The sequence below is a fragment of the Monodelphis domestica genome, chromosome 1 (assembly GCF_027887165.1).
Source record: "Monodelphis domestica isolate mMonDom1 chromosome 1, mMonDom1.pri, whole genome shotgun sequence".
Taxonomy (NCBI): Eukaryota; Metazoa; Chordata; class Mammalia; order Didelphimorphia; family Didelphidae; genus Monodelphis; species Monodelphis domestica.
The window spans coordinates 466,266,388-466,287,881 of record NC_077227.1 but is presented as its reverse complement, the minus strand read 5'-3'; the positions used below and the strand labels follow the sequence as shown (position 1 = coordinate 466,287,881).

The 21,494-nt window shown below is 45.5% G+C and overlaps 1 protein-coding gene across 2 annotated transcripts in view; it reads right to left on the bottom strand.

The window, feature by feature from the left end:
* The window catches only part of NTNG2 (netrin G2), a 104,184-nt gene that overhangs the window by 20,903 nt on the left and 61,787 nt on the right, over positions 1-21,494 (bottom strand). For both annotated transcript variants that reach the window (XM_007475189.3, XM_003339635.4), the window contains exons 4-5: positions 4,567-4,739; positions 1,293-1,319 (exon numbers count right to left, since the gene is read on the bottom strand). In XM_007475189.3, the coding sequence (XP_007475251.1) occupies positions 1,293-1,319; positions 4,567-4,739 (200 nt within the window). The remainder of the gene's footprint in view (positions 1-1,292; positions 1,320-4,566; positions 4,740-21,494) is intronic.

Below are 21,494 nucleotides of genomic sequence, written 5' to 3'. Positions count from 1 at the left end.
ACTGGGTGGGAGCTTAGAGTAGATGAACGGTAAGGTCTTGTCTAACTCTAAAAAGTCAATGATTCTAAAAGTCTATCAGCTAGTCATCAAACTGATTTCTTCTCTGAGATCACAAGGGATACTATGGAGCAAGGCAGGACTACTATCTAAAATGAGATTGAATAGCCAGGATCATTTCCTGGGCATATTGGGAAATGGAGGTACCCACCTGTGGACTGTTGGGTGCTGGGAAGGGTGAGTGCTTGTGTGGTGGGGATTGTGGGAGTAGAAGTGCTGATGGCCACCCTAGGGGTCACTGTGGTAGTGGTGGCTTTGGGGATGGTGACCTTCCGTGGTCGACTGACTCCTGGCAAGAAATGGGGAAAATAAGAGTGGGGTAGATGGTGAAGGGGATTGGGAGGAGTGAAAGGGAATGATCATTTCAGAAATACCATTCTACTCCTTGCAAGATATTAAGAAAGACCAGGTGGTTACATGTCTCCTATTGGATCCAGGCCCATTCTCATGACATTTTCCATTCCCACCAGTGTCTCAGGCAAGGGGGAAACAAGATAGGTAGTTGCTTAGGACTCAGCCCTGAAGAATAGAGGTCAGAGTAATGGTATGGCCCCCACAGCCCATGGGAAAATGGGAAATCATGAAGATGAACCTGTATCAGTGCCCTCATCACTTCCTCAGAAGGTCTCCCTGATTCTCAGTTAGTTCTCCCATCCTCTGGTCCTGACTGTCCTGCCCTACCTCTGCAGTTTGACTAGTTGGTGTCTGGATATTGGATCAGTTTCCCTAAGTGCTAGGTTAAAAAAACAATGACCCAAGCCAGATTAAGAGTTTAGGATTCACATCTGTGACTGCTTAGAAGGAAAACCACTGGCAACAGAGTCTCCTCTGGGAGCCACTGCCCACCGCCCAGGAGGGGCATGTCTGCCAATCCAGGTGGAGGAGAGGCTGGGCAGTGAGAGGAGGGAGGAGTTCACAGGGGGGTCAAAGGGACTTGCAAAAGGCCAGTTTGTTCCTTTTTTCCAAGGCAGAGTTAATGAAGCTCTAGGGGAGAAACCATGAAGAAGCAAGGCAGTAAGCTGCCGGGTGCAGCAAAATAACAAAAAGGAAATCAGAAGAGACCAAGGGGGGGGGGGCAGCAAATGAGACACAATTAGAGGAATGAGATGGATGGCTGGCAGGCACAGAAAGAACATTAAAGTCCCTTCGTTTTTTCTTTTTTTTTTCTTTTTGTGCAAACAGGCTCATGCAATAAGGATGTCAACCTTCTTTTCATTCCCTAGGTCCTTACTTACTGCCAAAGGCGGAGCCTGCAGCCGCACCTAGAGGAGAGAGAAGACAAGGTCACATCATGGGGCTGAAGGGACTGAGTCTACTCTCTGCAGAGAGCTCCTATCTCCTGAAGGAAGGGGGGTGGGGGGGTATGGTGATGAGGCAGCCACCTTCAGCTTGAAGACACCTGGGTCCCAAAAGAAAATGTTGCCAACTAAGTCTGGGGGCATTTCAGAGGAAGAACACCAGGGGAGGTGGCATCTTTCACTGGGTGGGTAACAGATTTGGGGGGGGGCTATATTTTCCTCCCAGTGTGCTAGGGAATCCAGAAATAATATACCCCGGATCCTGCTACTACACGGCCCTCCCCTCCCTTCTCCAAGCTATACAAGTCTTCTCTGCCAGAAGAAAAACCAAAAACATTTATTTCTGAGATTTAAGAACATTCAGACAACTCTAGGAAACTCCTGGAAGAATCTGGGAGCTTTGGCAAACATTCTGTAGCTACCTACGGTGTAGCTGCCATGGCTTTTCCTCCCCTAGTCTTCCCCCAAATACAATGAAGAAACTTCTACAAAGAGATTTTTCTCATGCAGAGATATGTTTCCCTTCCTGTGGGAGAAGGCAGGAGGGGAAGAGGGGATCAAAGGAGTCACCTGGATGTCTCCTTTGCACTTCTTACTCCATCTCACATTATAGTTCCTCGTGTACTTGTCTTTCCCACAATTTAGATAGTCCCATGAGAGCAGGACCTGTGTGTCACACTTAGTCTTGCCTCCACAGTATTTGATGCAATGCTTTGCAGGTAGCTATACACTTCAGTATTTGTTGAATCAATATGAAGAGAGCAAGTGTGGTGGAATGGAAAGAACAATGAACTTGGGGTCAGAGAACTGATTCAGATTCCATCTTAGATACTTACTGGATGTGTGACCCTGGGCTAGTCACTCAACCTCTCTAAAGCTTCAGTTTTTCCATCTGTAAAATGAAGTGAGGAGTGGGGAAGGGAGGAATCAGCTTCCATGGCCTCTAAGGTTTCTTCCACTTCCAAATTTATGATCCTGTGACCTGAATTTGAGACCCAGCTCTGCCACTTATTAACTATCTGCTCTCAGGTGAATCACTCCTCTTGGCTATTTCTCATTTTCTTCATCTAAAAAATTAGAGGGTTAGGCTAGAGTAATCTCTAAGGCTCTTTCCAACTCTGATAATCTAAAACTCTGAGTGTATGAAATGACGCAGGAAGTCAAACCATTGACTATGTGAAATCACCAGGTTAATTTGGAAGCTGCAAGAGGCAGAAGGCTTTCTGTAATCATCTAAAATTTACTGGTCTCTGAAATAGGCCATGGGCTTCAGAGGAGATCCTGTTTAAGATAAAAGGATGGATCTTCAGGCACTGGGTGAGAACCAAGTATCAGACAAGAGAAGGGAGGGCATCTTGGAATCCAGACAATAAAGAGCCCTGAAGAACACTCCCCAAAAGGAGGGACAGACATAGGGCACACAGAAGAAAGGAGAGAGGAGGAAAGAAATGAAAAAGGAAGGAGGGAAAGAAAAGAAAAGGAAGGAGAGAGAGCAAGAAGAAGGGAAGAAATGACCATGGAGAAAGAGGGAGGCACAGAGGGAAAGAGAAGGACAAAGAAAGGAAAAGACTGAATGGAACATAAGGGAAAGAAGAGAGGAAGAAGGAAAGGAAAGGAAAGCAAAGGAGAGGAAGATAATTTCCACAAAGTGGGGCTGATAAGAGATAGAAAACAGAGACAGTAGGAGAGAACAAAGCCTGGGAGACGAGCATAGACAAAGGGAGACAGGAGAGGAGGCGGCAGTCACAGAGCTCTTGTCATAGCCCCAGAATACTCTCCTTGCTCTCTGAAGACCCACAAGCGCTCTCCAGCAGCTGACAAGCTCGTTCCCTTTCAAAGGCTCTGTCGTCTCCCGTCCCCGGCACACACACAACATTCCTGTCACAGCCCTCGCAGCCTGTATTTTAGCTTTGATCATCTTAAAGCCACATAAATCTTTCACCCACCGAGAGGAGAAGCAAAAGAGCAAGGCTAAGCCTCCCTTCCCAGGCAAGGCCATTAGAAACCCAACCAGTGACATTTGCAAGTCTGAGCTGTGCTGAAAGCCTTCCAGTGGGTGGGGCTGTCCCAGAGGTGGGGCACCCAGAGAGCGAAGGTCTTTCTGCCTCCACAGATGATCTCTGACAACTTTGGACTCCCCCTCCCCCTCATTCCAGGTGGGTGGGGGTCCCTTAAGGAGATTTCTGAGATCCCTACCAAGAGACCTGCAGACCCTGCCTCTGGCCAGTCCTGGTCCTTGTCGGGACTCTTACAAGATCGTAGGATTTTGAGATGGAAGGGACATTTGAGGTTTTTTCTAGTACAACCTCTTCATTTTACAGACGAGGAAACTGAGGCCCAGAAAGATTAAAGACTTGTTAAAGGCCTCACAGAGAAGTGAAGAGCTGGAAATGGAGTTCTTTTGACGACAAACCTTGCTCCTTTTCCCTCACATATGCTGCCTCTCATCAGCATTGTTCATGCCACAAAAGATACCATCCCTTAGAAAAGGGGAAGATGGAAGAGTGACTTCACTGTAGAGCCTTTAAGTACAAGAGATACTTTCTGAATAATGTCCTGAACCCAGTGAAGGTGAGACACTTGAGAGAAAGGACTTCAAGTAAGACAGAGACTGAGACTCATCACACCAATGTAGGTCTAGTCAGAAGAAAACTCAGTGGGCATCTAAGCGACCCCCCTTGTTTTGAAGATGAGGAAACTGAGGCTCAGGGAGTTTGAATGTCTCATCCCATCATGCCAAAGATTTGAACTGAAGCTTTCTGACTCCAAAGCCATTGTTCCTTGCAGTTCCTCTTTCCTGCCTCTCAGATTAGACACATCTTACATTCAGGAGATCCTGGATTGGAGAGCCACAAGAGTTTCAGGAATGTATCAGAGTGGATAGAGCACTGGACTTAAAAACAGAAAGTTGTGAGTTTGATTCCTACCTCAATCCTACCTACTTACTAACTGCATAACTCCAAACAAGTTTCTTAACCTCTCAGCCTCAGTTTCCTCATCTGTAAAAGAGGTATAATAAAACCCTACCTAAATAAAAAATGAGGTAACATGTACAAAGTGTTTTGAAAACCTTAAGATGCTATATAGATGTTATGATTGTGATTATCACTATCATCCTTAGAGATGGTTAAAGATGTGGTTTTACCCAGAGGCAGGAAGAGCAATGACCTCCCAAGGGCCATCCCCAGCCTGAGCTCCTTACTATACATACATGCATTAGGGGAGCCATTAGGAAGGGGTAGGTAGGACCCTGCTCTCCACGAGCGGGTTCGAAAATTCTTCTTGCATTTGCCACAGTCCTGGCCGGTGGTATTATGTTCACACTCACACTGAAGGCCGCCTTCTTTGTAGGAGCACAGGTTGGCATGGAGGTTGCATTTACACCTGAGAGGACACAAGATAGGAAGACATCATGTGAGTCACTAGGTATCTCTTGAGCTTATAGGGCAGAATCACACCAGAAGTCCCAGGGATCCTTGAGGTTATGGATGCAACATCAGCTGAGAGGAGTAGAAGAAAAGGTTCGTGAAGTATTTAGAAAGTCTTGGACAAGAGGAGTCCAAGAAGTGTTGAAAACTGTCTGTCTGTCTCTAAGTACTTCTCTACCAGCTTCTACTACCCAGGAGACAAAGGCTTTCCAACCTTTTTTTCCAGAATGTGCCAGATGTAGCAATTTTCTGGGTTATCAGAGGAGAAAGGAATCTCCATTCTTCTCATCCATCTTCTCAGCTATGACCCTACCCCCAAACACATTATCTAGCCACATAATAGATCAGTACAATTAACAAGCATTTCCTAGTTCCTTTCCCTGATAGCTCTCCACCTTCCAGTACCTCCTTTTCATTGCTCCCCTTCAATATGATGCAGAGGTCAGGTTCTAGACAAGATTATGAAGTGGGCAGTCGTTTCTTTGGTACTCTGAATCTTCCCTATTGTAGTACCAGGGGTAAAAGTCAGCTTAAATGAATTTTCAAGCAGCATTTGTGAAAAGCTATGAGAGGACATCCCTAAGCCCCCCATGGTAGAGGTGGGAGATCCTTTGAACATGGTACAGGTTTGTTTTTATTCCTTCAATGTATTGATTGATTGTGTTGATTTTTTCTTCTTTTCCTTTCTTTTTTTTTTGTTTTGTTTTTAAAAATGCTATTTGTTATATGGGATGGTTCTGGGGAAGGGAGCACAACCAAGGAAAACTCTGATCATATGAAAAAGAAGACATTAATAAAAACTAATTTTTGTAAAAAGTGTGGCTTTTGCATATTTTTTGTTTTAGAGAGGCAGTTGTTAAACATTTAATACCACACTGCTTCCTTTTCCCCATTGTTTCTCAGAAACTTAGTAGCTGTGTGACCCTGGGCAAGTCACTTAACCTTTTTGTCTCAGTTTCCTCACTTGTAAAATGAGAACACTAATAGCACCCACATCCTAGGGTTGTTTTAAAGATCAAATGAGATATTTGTAAAATGTTTAGCAAATATTAAAACACACTTAGATGCTAGCTATTAAAGCACTCTGTAAACGCTAGCTACTACTAAGCCACAAGTTAAACTTATTCCATCTATAGCTCTCAAGATCTCTGTACATTTGTGTTTTTCTTGTATAGGCAGGAACATGACCACACGCTATGCATACCTGTGTGTCTCCTATCACTCAAAGTTTCTCCTGACATTTAGCCACCCTCTTTTATTTTTTTGCTTAATCTGCTTTAAGCTCGTCCTTCTCCTCATAGTGATACCCTTTCCATTGCACTGATTCCTCTCTCTCCAACAGGAGGCTTTTAAAATACTTGCAGACAGTTATATCTCCCCTCAGCCATTGCTTATCCACATTCTACATATTTAACTCCCTTAATCTTTCCTCTACTCATAAATCAATCCTGCCAGCCCTTTAATCATTCCTGTTTCTTGCTTCTCCCCTTCCTCTCATTTGTCTCCATCTGCCTAGTAATGCTGGATCTAGAAATGCACCAGATCATCCCAGGAAGGTCTGTCATAGGCATGGAAAAGGGTTGAGCATCCTCGATTAGTTCCTGGACTACCAGACATTCCATTGCTGCTTGGCTTTGGACAGAAGAGCTAACTTGCTGTCTCCTCACTCCACAACCTTGTAGCATGTATTCTAGTCTTGCTCTAAAAACATAGTGCATCACGAGAAGCTCAACAGGGTAAGATTGACACCATACTTACTGGTTTAACCTTGGGGGTTTCCTGGACTCTTCTCTCTCCTTTATCTCTCTTATCCAATCAATGACCACATCCCATCAATTCCAAGACTGAAGGTAAGGGTTAAAAATATAATAAAATAAAAGACAAACCTGATAGAACACCAGGCCTGGAGGGAGATAAAAGGTCCTGGGTTCAAATCTGGCCTCAGATACTTCCTAGCTGTGTGACCTTGAGCAAGTCACTTAACCCCCATTGCCTAGCTCTTACTACTGTTCTGCCTTGGAACCAATACATAGTATTGATTCTAAGATGGAAGGTAAGGGTTTAAAATTTTTATAATAAGTTACTTAATAAATGTTAATTAATTATTATTACTGAATAAATGTTTATCAATTGATTATTGCATCCAGTAGGCACAGAATCAGTTTCTTGAATGAATGTACAAAGGTATGGCCATTAAGTCCTGGAGGTGCCATATTACCGTCCAGCTCCCTCCAAAGCTCGCTCAAGGGTCACTCCCTGCCCAGGCCCTTTCGATTCCCTCCCCACAAGCCTGTCGTCTTGACTCGATGACCCTCCGGACACGACCCGGAATGGACTTTTTAGCTACTTTTTATTGCAGAGAGCTGCCTGGAGCCCCCGAGTCAGCCTGGGAGAGAAACAGGTCCACTCCAGCTGGAGGACCCAAACAGGCACATCCTGACTTAGAAAACTAACCGGAGCTGACAGGCTCCACAGCCTACTCTATTTGTATTTCTTTTGTTCAACATTTCCCAATTCTAGCTTCTTGTGGCTCCTGGGTATGCGGGAGTGGCCCCGGGGCGCCGAGCCACTGTTTGCTGCAGTCTCACTGTTTGCTGCAGTGAGACTTGCCCCTAGCGCCGCAGGCGTCCGAGGGGCCTTTCCCTACCTGCGTGCTGCTTGTTTCCCCCCTGCCTTAAGGGCAGGGACTTTTTTTTTGGGGGGGGTCTCTGTCTCCCCAGCCTTGGCACACGGTCCAGGCTTGATACATGCTTGCTGCTTGGCTGCTTTGGACCCCCAAAAGCAGGTTCCAACACCACGCCCCTTAGGGCGGCCAGGTGCTGCCTCCCAGCGGTGGATAGAATGTCCCGGATGTGAGTACAAATCCAGCTTCAGAAACTTACTCACTGTGTGACCCTGTGCAAGTCATTTCACCCATTTGTCTCTGTTTTCTCCACCAAAAAATGGGGATAATAACGGCCTCTCCCTCCCGATGGTGTTGTAGGGATCCAATGAAAAAAATTTTAAAGAAGCACCGCAAAAATGCTACGATCAGAAGATCCGTGTCCCGCTTCATGCTGGCCATTAGATCTCCGGGACCAAACTCCCTGGGTGGGGCTCAGCAGAGGCTGTAGGGAGAGCCCAGGAAGACCAAGCCGCCAGCGAGTCTACCAGCGACCAGAGGCAGAGTTCTAGCAGGGTGACCCCCTCTCTGAGACCTGAGGGAGCCCCTGGAGCAAGGGGGCATCCATTGTGGCTCGTGTTTGTGTCCTGGCTTGTGTTTGTGTGCGGGTGTGTGAGGGGGGATGAAGGGGGAGGACAGCCTTGGAGCAGGTTTCTAAAGATATGGTCTGGGTAGGGATGTGTGTAAATATACACATGGATAGACACATGTAGGTTTGGACATGCATGTGTGGGGATATAGGCGTGGGCTTGTGTCATCCTTGTCATGTGTGTACATGTATGGGCGGTTATGGGCTGTGTGTGTGTATTAGACACATGTATACATACTGCAGGGTTATGAGCTCTGGGTTGTGTACTACAGATACATGGGATTATGGTCTCTGCGTGATATACACATGTATGCCCATGCAGGGTTATGGGCTTTGGGTTGTGCAATATGTGTATGTGCGTGGAGGAATATATTTATATATGCGGGTTATGGTCTTGTGTGCGCATGTGTGTGTCTCTGGTCATCATGGCCGGTATGAGACTCAGAGGAGTTTCAGACTCACTTGGGGGCTGATTAGGAGAATCTGCACCTCTAAGGAGAGTCTCCGGATGGACCACCAGGGGTGGGGGAGGGGAAGGGAACAGGAAGGAGGGAGACGGCCTGACTGGCAGCCTGGCTGCTTCCTCAGACTTTGTAGGGGACCCCAAAGCCCCTCTGCTTCCCCGGGGCACCAGGCTGTGCCCAGCCTCTCTCTCATGCATACTCCAGTGGCTGCCCATAGAAGGTCTCCCGTTCTGCCTGTACCTTCCTGCTCAGCGAATGAGGTGGATGCACTTTGGGATGACTTGGACACTATGTGAGCAACCTCAGGGAAGCTGGTTCTCTCTGGGTCTCGGTCTCCCCTTCTATAAAAGGAAGGACTTGAATTAGATGAACTTTGAGTTCTTTTTAGGTCTTCTAGTCTATAATTCAGTGATTTCTGAGGCTCCACTTGTCCAGCTCCTTCTCCTGCTGGTACCAGGCTGTCTTTTAAATCTTGAACCCTGAACCCTCAGGGATTCCCTTCCCTGGAGTGCCTCATTCTGGCACTACTTTGCCTCTCTCCTGGCCCTTTCCTAGAAGGGGTAACATTTACTTTGATGTCTAAGAATGACTTTTTTAAAATGAAGAAGCATTATATTCTGAGAACAGGTAGGAATGCACCAAGGAAGGGGAGAAGAAAAGGCCAGGCTATAGGATGTAGAACTACAGGGGGAAAAATCATTTGGCCCTTCCTTGAATACCTCCAGACATGGGGAATTCACTATTATTTTTGTTTGTTTGTTTGAAACCCTTATCTTCCTTCTTAGAATCAATACTGTATATTGGTTCCAAGGCAGAAGAGCAGTTAAGTGACTTGCTCAGAGTCACACAGCTGGGAAGTATTTGAGGTCGCATTTGAACCCAGGACCTCCGCTCTCTAGACCTGGTTCTCAATCCACTGAGTCACCCAGCTGCCCTTCTTTCCCCCCCGCCCCTCCCCACTATTGTTTAAAATCAATTATTGGACAATCCCATTCAGAAAAAAATTTGGATGCTGAGCCCAAGTCGGGCTTCTGCATAACTCTTCCTCCTTATGATGGTGCTGTTCTCTGGAATCATAAAGACCACGATTATTGTTTCTCCATGACAGCCCTACAAATATTGGAAGTGCAGCGAGGGGATTGGATTAGAAGCCTAACCGGAACTGCGCATGTGCACTCTGGCGCCTTACTGAAGGGTCCGAGAGACCAGCGGCACCGGGCTGATTCTTAGGCCAAGATGGTTGGATGGACCGGGTGGGATTAGGGAAGAGGCCAGGAATGGCCAAACTCACTGAGTGCCATAAAGAAGGAAGACAGATGGCCTGCAGTTTCTTTTGAGGTGACCTAACTTTGTTGTCCCACTGCCAAAGATGGCTCTCCTTTGGACTTCTAGTAGGGGAGGAAGGGCTTTCTCTACGGCCAGTCCCCAGCAGCGTCTATGGTCTCTGCCCAAAGAGACAAAGTGTTATGTATACACAGCTCCATGGGAGGGGCTCCAGCTTTCTCCTCTACTCTTCCCTAGGTTCCATATGGTGGCTTGGTACCAGAGGAAAGTACTAGAGGTGGATTCAGAGGACCCGGGTTCAAATTATGACTTGACCCCTACTACCTATATGACCTTGGGTGAGTCACTGAAACGCGTCTATAAAATGGGGAGGGGCCACCCTTCTAGCTCTAGCTCTGTGATTATGTCTGTTGTTCCTACTCATCTCCAAGGCAAAGAACCCCAGTTCCTGTAACTGTTTCTCATATAACTCTCATCAGCTGTTATGGTCACCCAACCCCAAATGTATCTTGTAGTTTCTCAGAGCTTTGTCTCCCCAGTGCTGAATTGTCTCTCTAGGGAGCATTGCAAAAAAGGTCATGTCAGCCATCTTCTGGGCTTCTGTGGAGAAAGGAATTTCTCTAGATTGAAGACTTAGGTTCTTTTCCTTCCTTCCCTCCTTCCCCTTCCTCCCTCTCCTTCCCTTCATTCTTTCTCTCTCCCTCTCTTCTCTCCTTTCTCTCTCTCCCCCCTCCCTTTCTCTCTCTCTCCCCCTCTCCTTTCCTTTCTCCTTCCCTTCTCCTTATCTTCATTCTTCCTCTTCCTTCCTCCCTCTCTCCCTCCTTCTCTCTCCTCCTTTCTTCTCCCCTTTCCTCTATCTTCTTCCATCTCTCCCTCCCACTCCTCCCCACCTCTCCCCTTCTCTCTCTCCCTCTCTCTTTTCCTCTCCCTCCCTTCTCCTTTCCTTTATTCTTATTCTTCTTCCTTCCTCCCTCTCCCTCCTTCTCTCTCCCCCTCTCTTCTCCCCTTCCCCCTCTCTTGTCTCTTTTCCTCTCTCCTTCCCTTCTCCTTATCTTCATTCTTCTTCTTTCTCCCTCCCTTTCTCCCTCCCTCCTCTACACCTCTTTCCTTCCCTCTTTCCCTCTCTCCTTTCCTCTCCCTCTTTTCCTCCCTCCCTCCCTTTCTCTCTCTCTCTTTCTCCTTTCCCCTCCCCCTAACCCACATTCTGGTTCCTTTGTTCCAGGCAGTAGCTGAGGCTCCCTGAGTGCTGGTCCTTAGTGGAAAGGGCTCTACGAATTATTTAGAAGTCAGGGCTTGTTAGGTGTGCTCAGTATATCCTTTTCTCCCCCAAAGGGAAAGAAATACGGAAGCTGCAGAAGAGAAGGCCCCTCCCTGGCAATTCACCTCAGTTCCTGAGGATGAGGGCAAGACTCAGTTCCAAAGCTCTCTTCTGGCTCTCTAGCAATCACTTAGGTCTCCCAAGTGACCCAACCTGGGGTGAAGCCCAGGATCTCCACACCCTTGGCACAAGCCTTCTGTGACTGCTGGGAAGATGGGTAAAGGGATGGATGGATGTCCAAGTTCTCTCAAGGAGTTCAGTTCCCATTGCTTACAGAAGGCCTCAGTGTGTCATGGATAGAATACACGCAAGACCTAGAATGAGGAAGACCTTGGGTTGAATCTTTCCTCAGACACTAGCTGTGAAACCTGGGTAAGTCACTTAACTTGTTCGCCTCATTTTCTCAATTTGGAAACTAGGTCCCTTCTAGCTCTGCCTCTGTGATCCTATCATGTCATCTGTCCTCCTAGGAGTGCACTGTCTCACATGGGTTGGAAGAGATAAAGTCCAGAGACGTCAGGTCATGCAGAAAGAACATTTGCTGGAGAAGGAACCCAGACACGCTGACTTCTGGAGTCTAGCACATTCTGGACTATGATTAACAACTAACTTCACCACAGACCCTGACATTGAGGAAACACATAAACTTGATGTTGAGGAAACACCACACAAGTTCTGGCCTTGGACCCAGGAGATCGGAGTCAGAACTCTGGCTCTGACATACTAGAGAGCCAGGACAATGGGTTAGATACTTAGCTTCTTCCCCTCAGTTTTCTTCACTGTAAAATGGGGTTCATAACACAGAGGAGGAAACTGAGGTAGAGGTTAGGCAACTTGCCCAGAGTCACACAGCTAGCAAATGTCTGAGGCTTAATTTGAACTCAGATCTTCTTGACTCCAGGTCCAGAGTCTTCCTGACTCTATTCACTGTGGCACCTAGCTGCCACAGAGTCATTGTAGGGAAAGTCTTTTGTAATGTCCATCATGGGTAGAGAACTGGACTTAGGGTCAGGATGTCATGATTTTTTAAAAACCCTTACCTTCCATCTTAGAATTAATACTGTGTATTGGTTCCAAGACAGAAGAGTGGTAAGGGCTAAGCATGGGGGTTAAGTGACTTGCCCAGGGTCACACAGCTGGGAAGTGTCTGAGGCCAGATTTGAATCCAGGGCCTCCCTTCTCTAGGTCTGGCTCTCAATCCACTGAGCTATACAGCTGCCCCCCATTTGGAGTTTTCTTGGCAAAGATACTAGAGTGGTTTGCCATTTGCTTCTACAGCTCATTTTACTGATGAGGAAACTGAGGCAATAGGGTTAAATGACATGTTCAGGGTCACACAGTTATTAATTGTCATAGATTGTATTTGAACCCCAGGTCTACCACTTTATCCACTGTGCCACTCAGCTACCTGAGATAAAGTGCTTTGCAAACTTCTGAATATTCTGCAAACATTCATTTGTGTGACCCTCAGCATCTCAGCAACTCTCTAAAACTATATTTCCAGGCAGATGCTGCCCTGTATAAGTAAAGTATCCTCCCTCAGAATTCCTCATAAAAACTTAAGTCTTTAAAATGCTGCAGAAGTGTGAGATATTATGAACACAGTTGCTCACTCCTGCATGGCCTTCCTTCTGCAGGTATTGAGAAGGAGGAAAAAGGATGGAACTAGAAGAGGTAGCTCTTTTCTTCCTCTGTCCCTTCCCCACTCAGCACTTTGAGAGATTCTCCTTCTAATGCCAAAGTTTAAGATGCCCCTTTAGGGTGACCTTTTGAGAGGCTACCCTGGTCTAAGTCAGACTTGGAACAAGATGTCCTTCTAGAAAAATCCCTAACAAATGAGCTTCTAGCCTCTATTTGAATGCCTACAGTAAGAAGCAACACATGATTTCTCTTTAAAAAAGTTTAAGTTCTGAACCCTACAAACATCAAATAAAATGGGCATTTTTTATATGAAGTAAAGGATGGGCCTGAACATGAATCTGGAAATCTCTATTACTTAGAGCTTTCTTTTTCCCTTCCCTTCCCTTCCCTTCCCTTCCCTTCCCTTCCCTTCCCTTCCCTTCCCTTCCCTTCCCTTCCCTTCCCTTCCCTTCCCTTCCCTTCCCTTCCCTTCCCTTCCCTTCCCTTCCCTTCCCTTCCCTTCCCTTCCCTTCCCTTCCCTTCCCTTCCCTTCCCTTCCCTTCCCTTCCCTTCCCTTCCCTTCCCTTCCCTTCCCTTCCCTTCCCTTCCCTTCCCTTCCCTTCCCTTCCCTTCCCTTCCCTTCCCTTCCCTTCCCTTCCCTTCCCTTCCCTTCCCTTCCCTTCCCTTCCCTTCCCTTCCCTTCCCTTCCCTTCCCTTCCCTTCCCTTCCCTAGGGCACAGCTAGATGGCTCAGTGGATTGAGAGTCAAATCTAGAGATGGGAGGTCCTGGGTTCAAATTTGGTCTCAGAAACTCCCTAGCTGTGTGACCCAGGGCACATCATTTAACCCCCATTGCTTAGTCCTTACCACTCTTCTGCCTTGGAACAGATATTTAGTATTGGTTCTAAGATTGAAGGTAAGTGTTTTTAAAAAGGTATAGGAGATAGAAGGTCCTGGGTTCAAATTTGACCTCAATTACTTCCTAGCTATGTGAGCTTGGGCAAGTCATTTAACCCTCATTGCCTAGCCCTTACCACTCTTCTGCCTTGGAATCAATACATAGAATTGATTTTAAGATAGAAGGAAGGGGTTTATATATATATATATATATATATATATATATATATATATATCCCCAACAATCCTTAGCTTTTATCTTAGAATCAATACTAAGTACTGGTTCTAAGGGAGAAGAGTGGTAAAGGCTAGGCAAGGGGGGGGGGTAAATGCCCTGTGAGAGTCATATGGCTAGAGAGTGTCTGACTCCAAATTTGAACCCAGGACCTCCCATCTCCAGGCCTGACTCTCAATCTACTGAGCCACCTTCCTGTCCTGCTTTTCTTTTAAAATACAGAATAAATTCTCTCTCCTTTTCAGTGATCACTTGAACTTATTTCTTATCCAGATACTTTGTTCCTCCTTGGGAAAGCTCTAATTGTTTGGGAGTTTTTCCTTTATGTTGATTTAAAATCAACCTGTTCTTCCTAGCTCTGTCCTGTAGGACCAAGCAAAGAAATCTTTAATTTCTTACTTGCTATCTGCCTCCATTTCCTCAATTGTAAAATGGGGATAATAATATCACCTCCCTCTCAGGGTGATCATAAGAATCAAACGAGATAATGTTTGCAAAAAGCACTTAGTACAGTGCCTGGTACCTAGTAGTGCTATATAAATGTTTATTCCTTTCTCCCTAGAATCCCTAGAATAATTGAAGACAGTGATTAGGTCTTCCCTAAATCTTTTTTCTTGAGCTTGGACAGACCTTGGGAGATAGTATGGCAGAGATAGAAGGGTCTGGTATGCTATGGTCCATCGAGTCACAAAGAATCAGACAAGATGGAACAACTGAAAAGTCTTCTTTTTTCCCCAGACTGAATCCATTTTGTTCCATTTTGCCTTCGTGTGCCACAATCTCGAGTCCCATCACTACCTCCTGGTTGCCCTTCTCTGGATGTTCTCCAGTTTGTCAGTGTCCATTGTAAATTGTCCACCCAGAACTGGACCCTCTTTTGTGGGTTGTCCTTCGGGTGGGCGATTCCTGTTTTCACTGAAGCTAGCAGCTGCCCTCTGATTTTAGCTGCTTCCTTTTCTCAAAGTCCCTTGGGCACGACAGAAAGACCAAGATGTGAGGGTGGCCCTCAAGCACAGAGACTCTCTTCTAAAAAGCCAGGATGTAGCAAAGCCTCCTTAAAAACATGTAGCCAGAGGGAGAGTGCTTTCCAGGGTAAAGAGCAAAGCATTTGGGGTAAGAGGAAATTTGGGTTCCCAATCCCACCTGTGACACTTCCTAGTTGGTTGTGGGATACAACCTCCATTTCTTCACTAGTGTTTACTAGTGTTTACTTCCCAGGGCAATTACAAAGATCAAAAGAGACAATAAGTGTCTCTGTTTGGCAAACTTTAAAGTACTAAATAAATGTCATTTTAAAAATTATTAATAATAGAGGCGTGGAACAGGGAAGCTGGGTGGCTCAGTGGATGGAGAGCCAGGACTGGAGACAAAAGGTCCTGGGTTCTAATATGCCCTCAGATACTTCCTGGCTATGTGACCCTGGACAAGTCACTTAACCCCCATTGCCTAGCCCTTATTGCTCTTCTACCTTTGAACCAATACACAGTTTTGAATCTAAGACAGAAGGTATGGGTTATAAATAATAATAGAGGCATATAAGGGGCCAGACTTGCCAGACTTGGGGTTAAGAAGAGCTGAATTCAAATGAGACATCATTGTGGCCCTGGGCAAATTACTTATTCTCTCTCAATCTCAATTTCCTCATTTGTAAAATGGGGATAAAAACAGACACTATTTCCTAGGTTTGTTGTAAGGATCTCATGAGCCAATATATGTAGAATGCTTATAAACCTTAAAGAGTTTCATACATGCTATATTCTTGTTACTATTATTATTAGCCAGCTAGCGCTAAAAAAAAAAAAAGACCCAAGATTCCCCTGACAGAATATAGGATCCCAGACATCACGGGCCATTTTATTTTTGAATCCCTAGTGCCTGGCTTGTAATAGATGTTGATTGATTCCTACAACTAGTCCTTCCTTTCCCTGTAACCTCCTCGAGGTCACTGAAGGTCTGTCTGTAAGGCTCCTGGTCAGATATGGAATCGAGAGGACGACATACTTCACATGGCGGCCTGGGGGATTCCTGTAGAAGCTGTTTAATGAAAAGAGAACCGATTCCAGAGTCAGATAATGGGGACATAGATAGAGGGATGGAGGGGTGGGGTGGGAGGGTTTGTCACTGTTCAGTCATATCCAACTCTTCCTGACCCCATTTGGAGTTTCTTGGCAAAGACACTGGAGTGGTTGGCTATTTCCTTCTCCGGCTCATTTTACAGATGAGGAAACTGAGGCCAACAGGGTCACAGCTAGTGGGTGTCTGAGGCCAGATTTGAATTCAAGATGATTTGTCTTCCAGACCCTAGACCCGACACTGCCCACTGTGCCACCCAGATATATGTACTTGTGGGTCTTTTATTTGCTAAACAATTTACAAATATTCTCTCATTTGATGCCCACCCTGTGGGATAGGAGCTCAGTCTGGTGCTCTATCCATTATGCCCACTGGCTACTTCTATTATTAACCATTTAAAATGATATTTATTTGGTGCTTTAAGGTTTACTAAGCACTTGACAAAGCCTGGTCCTTGGAGAACTCAGTTCTCTCCCTTTACAGTTGATAAAGTGGAGAATTTAAGAGAGGTCCTTTATATACAAAGTATATACAAAGTGTACACACACACACAAAGTAACAGAGAAGGATTTGAAGCCAGGCCCCTTTCTACAGTACTCCAGCTTTTAATCTCACCATCTTGGGCAAGTCACATAACCTTCTGATCTTCAGCTGCAAAGGGAGAGAGTTGGTCCGGATGACCTCTAAGATCCCTCCCTTCCAGACTCGATGGTGTGAGCTCTGAGATTTCGCCCAGTTCTGGGATTTGGGGATGCTAAATGAGTCTGCCCTCTCACGCTCCACCTCATTCCTGCGACATCTTTCCTCTTCCAGGCATTTTCTTCCAGTCATTTATACTTGGTTTCACCAGCATAAATACATTGGGAGGAGGGGACTGACTGCACAGGGTGATTTCTCTGGCCAGTGGCACCGCTGAGCTCCAACTTACAGCCTTGTCTCTGCCTCAATTCCCCCAACCCCACCTAGTGACCAGCCTCCTCCTTCCTGGGGTCTCCCTCCCCCAGGGCAGTGCCCCCAGCTTTGTTCCCCACCCTCCCTCCTGCCCAAATACTTTCCCTGCGTCCACAGGCTCAATTTTCTCAAGGAGCAGCTTTCTCAATTTGACCTTCGAGAACCATCAATCTCGCCAGAAAATGCTAACCTGAGCCACCTGACCCCACAACACAGCATTTTTCAGACCAATCCATCAGGATGCATTATTTAATAATGAGCAAAGGAGCAATTCTGGATGGGCCAGGCCACCTGGCTGCCACGGTAACAAATTCCAGGCCCATCACTGGTCACCTTCCTCCCTCTGACCCATGGCCGCAGGGTCCCGCTGCTCTCATGCTCTGGAAGCTGGCAAGGGCAGCTCCAATGGAAAGAGTATCCCACCAGGTGCCAGGGCCAAGTGGGACCCTGGTCGGCCTTTGAGCCAAGACCCGAAGCAATGAAAGAGAGTAGAAAGAGCCCGGACCTGCAGTGAAAGGTCCTGGGTGTGAATGTTAGCCACGCTGCATAGCCACTCTGTGACCTCTAGCAGGCCCACCCAACCGGGCATCACTTTCCTCATTTGTAAACTAAGAAGGGGCTGATGATTTTTAAATCCAGTGAATATATCATTGTGACCTTGGGAAACCCTCCTCATCGCCTGGACTTCCCTTTCTCACCATCTATACTAATTCTGCCCTTGATGTCTTTTTAAACAAAAAATCCTTGCTTTTTGTCTTAGTAACAACTCTAGGTCAGAAGGGCCAGGACTAGGCAAATGGGGTTAAGTGACTTGCCCAGGGTCAAACAGCTGGGAAATAATTGAGGTAAAATTGGAACCCAGGTCCTTCCACCTCCTATGCCTTTATAAAAACCCACTTACTTTCAGTATTAGAATCAATACTAAGAATCTGTTCCAAGTCAGAAGAGTGGTAAGGAGTAGGCAATTGGGGTTAAATGACTTATCTAGGGTCACACAGCTAGGACGTGTCTGAGGCCATATTTGAACCCAGGACCTCTAGAGGCTGGAGGTCTTGAGTTCAAAGGTGGTCCTAGGCAAGTCACCTAACCTCTCAATATCTCTCAACTCTCTAAGGATGATAAATTGTTGATGTTTAGTCATTTTCAGTAGTGTCCAACTCTTTGTGACCCCTTTGGGGGTTTTCTTGGCAAAGATACTGGAGTGGTTTGCCATTTCCTTCTCCCGGGACTATAAATTGCAGTGTAATTGTCAATCTGCTTTGGTGGCAAGAGTTCCCTAAGCCAACAAAATCAGAATTCGGCTAAAGAAAAATGCCCTCCCTTCTCAGAGACGGAATGAGGGCAAGTGTGAGCTCCCAGGGATGACGCAAGTACTCTCAAAGACTCCGGGATGAGGATAAGCACCTTTTCCTAGTACCACTGGCTCCACCTAAATACACTGCCACGGCCAAGGTCATTGGAGGTTCCAAAGGTCATTTTCAGCCCAGCAGCAGAGGGAATTCTGGCTCACTCAGGAGAGTAAGCAGAGAGCTCTTTGGAAAGGTCTTTAGAGAAATTTCAGGAAGTAGCATTAATTATCCTGATTGTTAAAAAAAAACTTTTATAGCACACACAAATCTTGTCTCAACTTGCCCTGATAGCACAGGGCCCCAAGGGCCATATTTATTGCAGTGATCACTTATTCAACACTCATTTATTAGGCACCTACTATTTGCAGAGTGTTGGGTATTGGAGAAAAAGGGAAGGAGTTGAACACAAATGGAAAAGCAAGATGTGCTCCTGGTCCTCGATAGAATCAATCAATTAATCAACCAATGAGCTCTTTTTGGTGTCTACTACGGGCCAGGCACTAGGGAAACCAGCCCTACCCTTAAGAAGCTTACATGCTATTGGGAGAGATAATAAATAAATAATAAAAATTCATGGGACATACAAGAAGCGATGGCACTTAACCTTCAAGAGGAAGGCACTAACAGCCGGGGCCTGGGAAAGAGATCATGCAGAAGGCGTTATTGACTGGAGTATTAAGGGAATGCAGGAATTATAAGAGGTTGAGATGAGGAGGGAGAGCATTACAGGCGTGAGGATGGGAGATAGAATATTGTCTATGAGGAAGAGCATGGAGACAACTACTGTTGGACCATAGAAGGGAATAATGAGTAAGAGTCTGGAAAGAGGTCAGTTAGGTGGCTCAGTGGATTGAGAGCCAAGTGAGAGGTCCTGGTCTCAAATCTAGCCTCAGATACTTCCTAGCTGTGTGACCCCGAATGAGTCACTTAACTGCCATGGCCCACCCCTTCCTGCTCTTCTGCCTTAGAACACAGTATTGGTTTAAAAAAGGAGATTGGAGAGATGGAAGGGGGTGGGTTATGAAGAGCTTAAAATGTCAAATAGAGGAATTTACATTTGATCTGAGAGGTAATAGGGAACCACTGAAGTTTATTGAGAGGAGGATGGTGTGACATGGTCATGGCTTTGCTTTAGGAGAATCATGTTGGCAGTTGTATAAAAGATAAATTGGAGAAGGGAGAAAATAGGTGCAGGGAGACCAATTAGAAGGCAGTTGTAATAGTTCAGGTGAGATGCTATGGGGTCTTGAACCAGGACTGGGGCTGTGAGATACTGTGGAGGTAGAAATAATAAAGATTGAACAACTGTGACCTCCTTCTGAACAGGAGCTGTCTTTTGCCTTAGCACACGATCTGGCACATATTATTGTTGTTATTTAGTCATATCTGACTCTTCCTGATCCCATTTTGGGTTTTCTTGGCAAAGATACTGGAATGTTTCACCATTTCCTTCTCTGGCTCATTTTATAGATGAGGAAACTGAGGCAAACAGGGTTAAGTGACTTGCCCAGGGTCACCCAGTTAGTAAGTGTCTGAGGCCAGATTTGAACTCAGGAAGATGAATTTTCCTGACTTCAGGCAGGGTACACTATCCAGTGTGCCACCTAGCTGCCTCACACCTGGTAGGCATTTAATAAGTGCTAATTTATTAATCCATCTTTTGTTCTATGCTAACGATTTCACTGAATATGGAGAGCTCCTGGCACAGAAACACTCTACCAACAAAGATAATAATCAACAGCTCTTCTGCAACTCAGTTTTATTTGGACACTGAGGAGTTAAATTATTTGCCCATGATCTTACATAACCAATATATATCAAGGGCAGAATTTGAACCCAAGTTCTCCTACCTTCAAGTTTTATTCTCTCTTCCCTATTGAGGACGACAACAACTAGAGGCACTTCCAGTGGTGCAGTGGATAGAGAGCTGGGTCTTGAGTTGGGAAGACAAGTTTAAATCTATCAGACATTTACCAACTTATGGCCTTGACAATTCACTTAACTGCTCTCTGCCTCAGTTTCCTTAACTATAAAATAGGGAAACTAATAACACTTATTTTCCAGAGTTGCTGTAGGATGAAATACTGTATTATTTGTAAAGCACTTAGCACTGTGCCTGACACAAAATAAGTGCTTAATAAATGTTTTTTCCCCTTCCTTTCCTTTCCTTTTCCCCTTCCTTTCCCCTTCCCTAGAGCTTACAGTTCTAGGTATTTCCTGGTGGTCTGATAAATACTTAGAAATACCACCTTCAGAATAAATGCCCAAAGGTTCTTGCTGGCCATGCCTATAAAAAACTATGGTTCTGTTCATAGGGACCTATTGCTGTTGCTGAAACAACAGTCTTTCACTTTAGTTCAATTCCTTTTTCTTCTTCTTTTCTACCCAAGTGTTTGCAATGTTTATACTGAGTGATACAGCTCTATGAAGAGAAGAGCAGTGAATTCTTTAAGGATCGAGGGTCTTGGGTTCAAATTTAGAACTCAGAAACTTGAAATTTTAGAACCTCAAAACCTTGTAGATTATTGTCAGATCCTTTGATTTCACAGATGGGTAAAATAAAATTCGTGCAGAGGAAACGACTTGCCCAGGGTCATTATGTAGGAAAACGAGTGCAGAGAATTTAAACTGAGGTCCATAGACTCTTGGGACAGCTAGGTGGCAATGTGGATAGAGTTCCAGGTCTGGAGTCAGGAAGATTCCTCTTCCTAAGTTCAAATATGGACTCGGATACTTTCTATCTATGTAACTCTGGGCAAGTCACTTAAACCTCTTTGCCTCAGTTGCCTCATCTGTAAAATGAGCTATAAAAGAGAATGGCAAACTACTCTAGGATCTTTGCCAAGAAAATCCTAGAAGTTATCACAAAGAGTCAGATACAACTGAAAACAACTAAAGAACAACTCCAAACTCCCAATCAAGTGCTCTTTCCACCGTTCTACACACAAATTTGGACCTTGGATGGGTGAGGAAGCTTTGCCCAGAGAGGGCAAAAAACTTGCTGAATGCCACATAGAAGTCAGTGGCCAATTCAGAACTAGAATCTATAAACAGAAGGGCCAATTTGCCAACAGGCACAGGCCTTTTCGGAAACTAATAAAAGGTCACAGTTTCATAGATTTAGATCTGGAAAGGACCTTAGATCTTCTCATCCATCCTTGCTATTTGGAAGCTGAACCAGATCACACGAGAATGAAATGGCAGCTCTGGGATTTGAACCTAGTTCCTCAGACTCCAAAATGTAGTATTCGTTTCTGTACCACCACAAG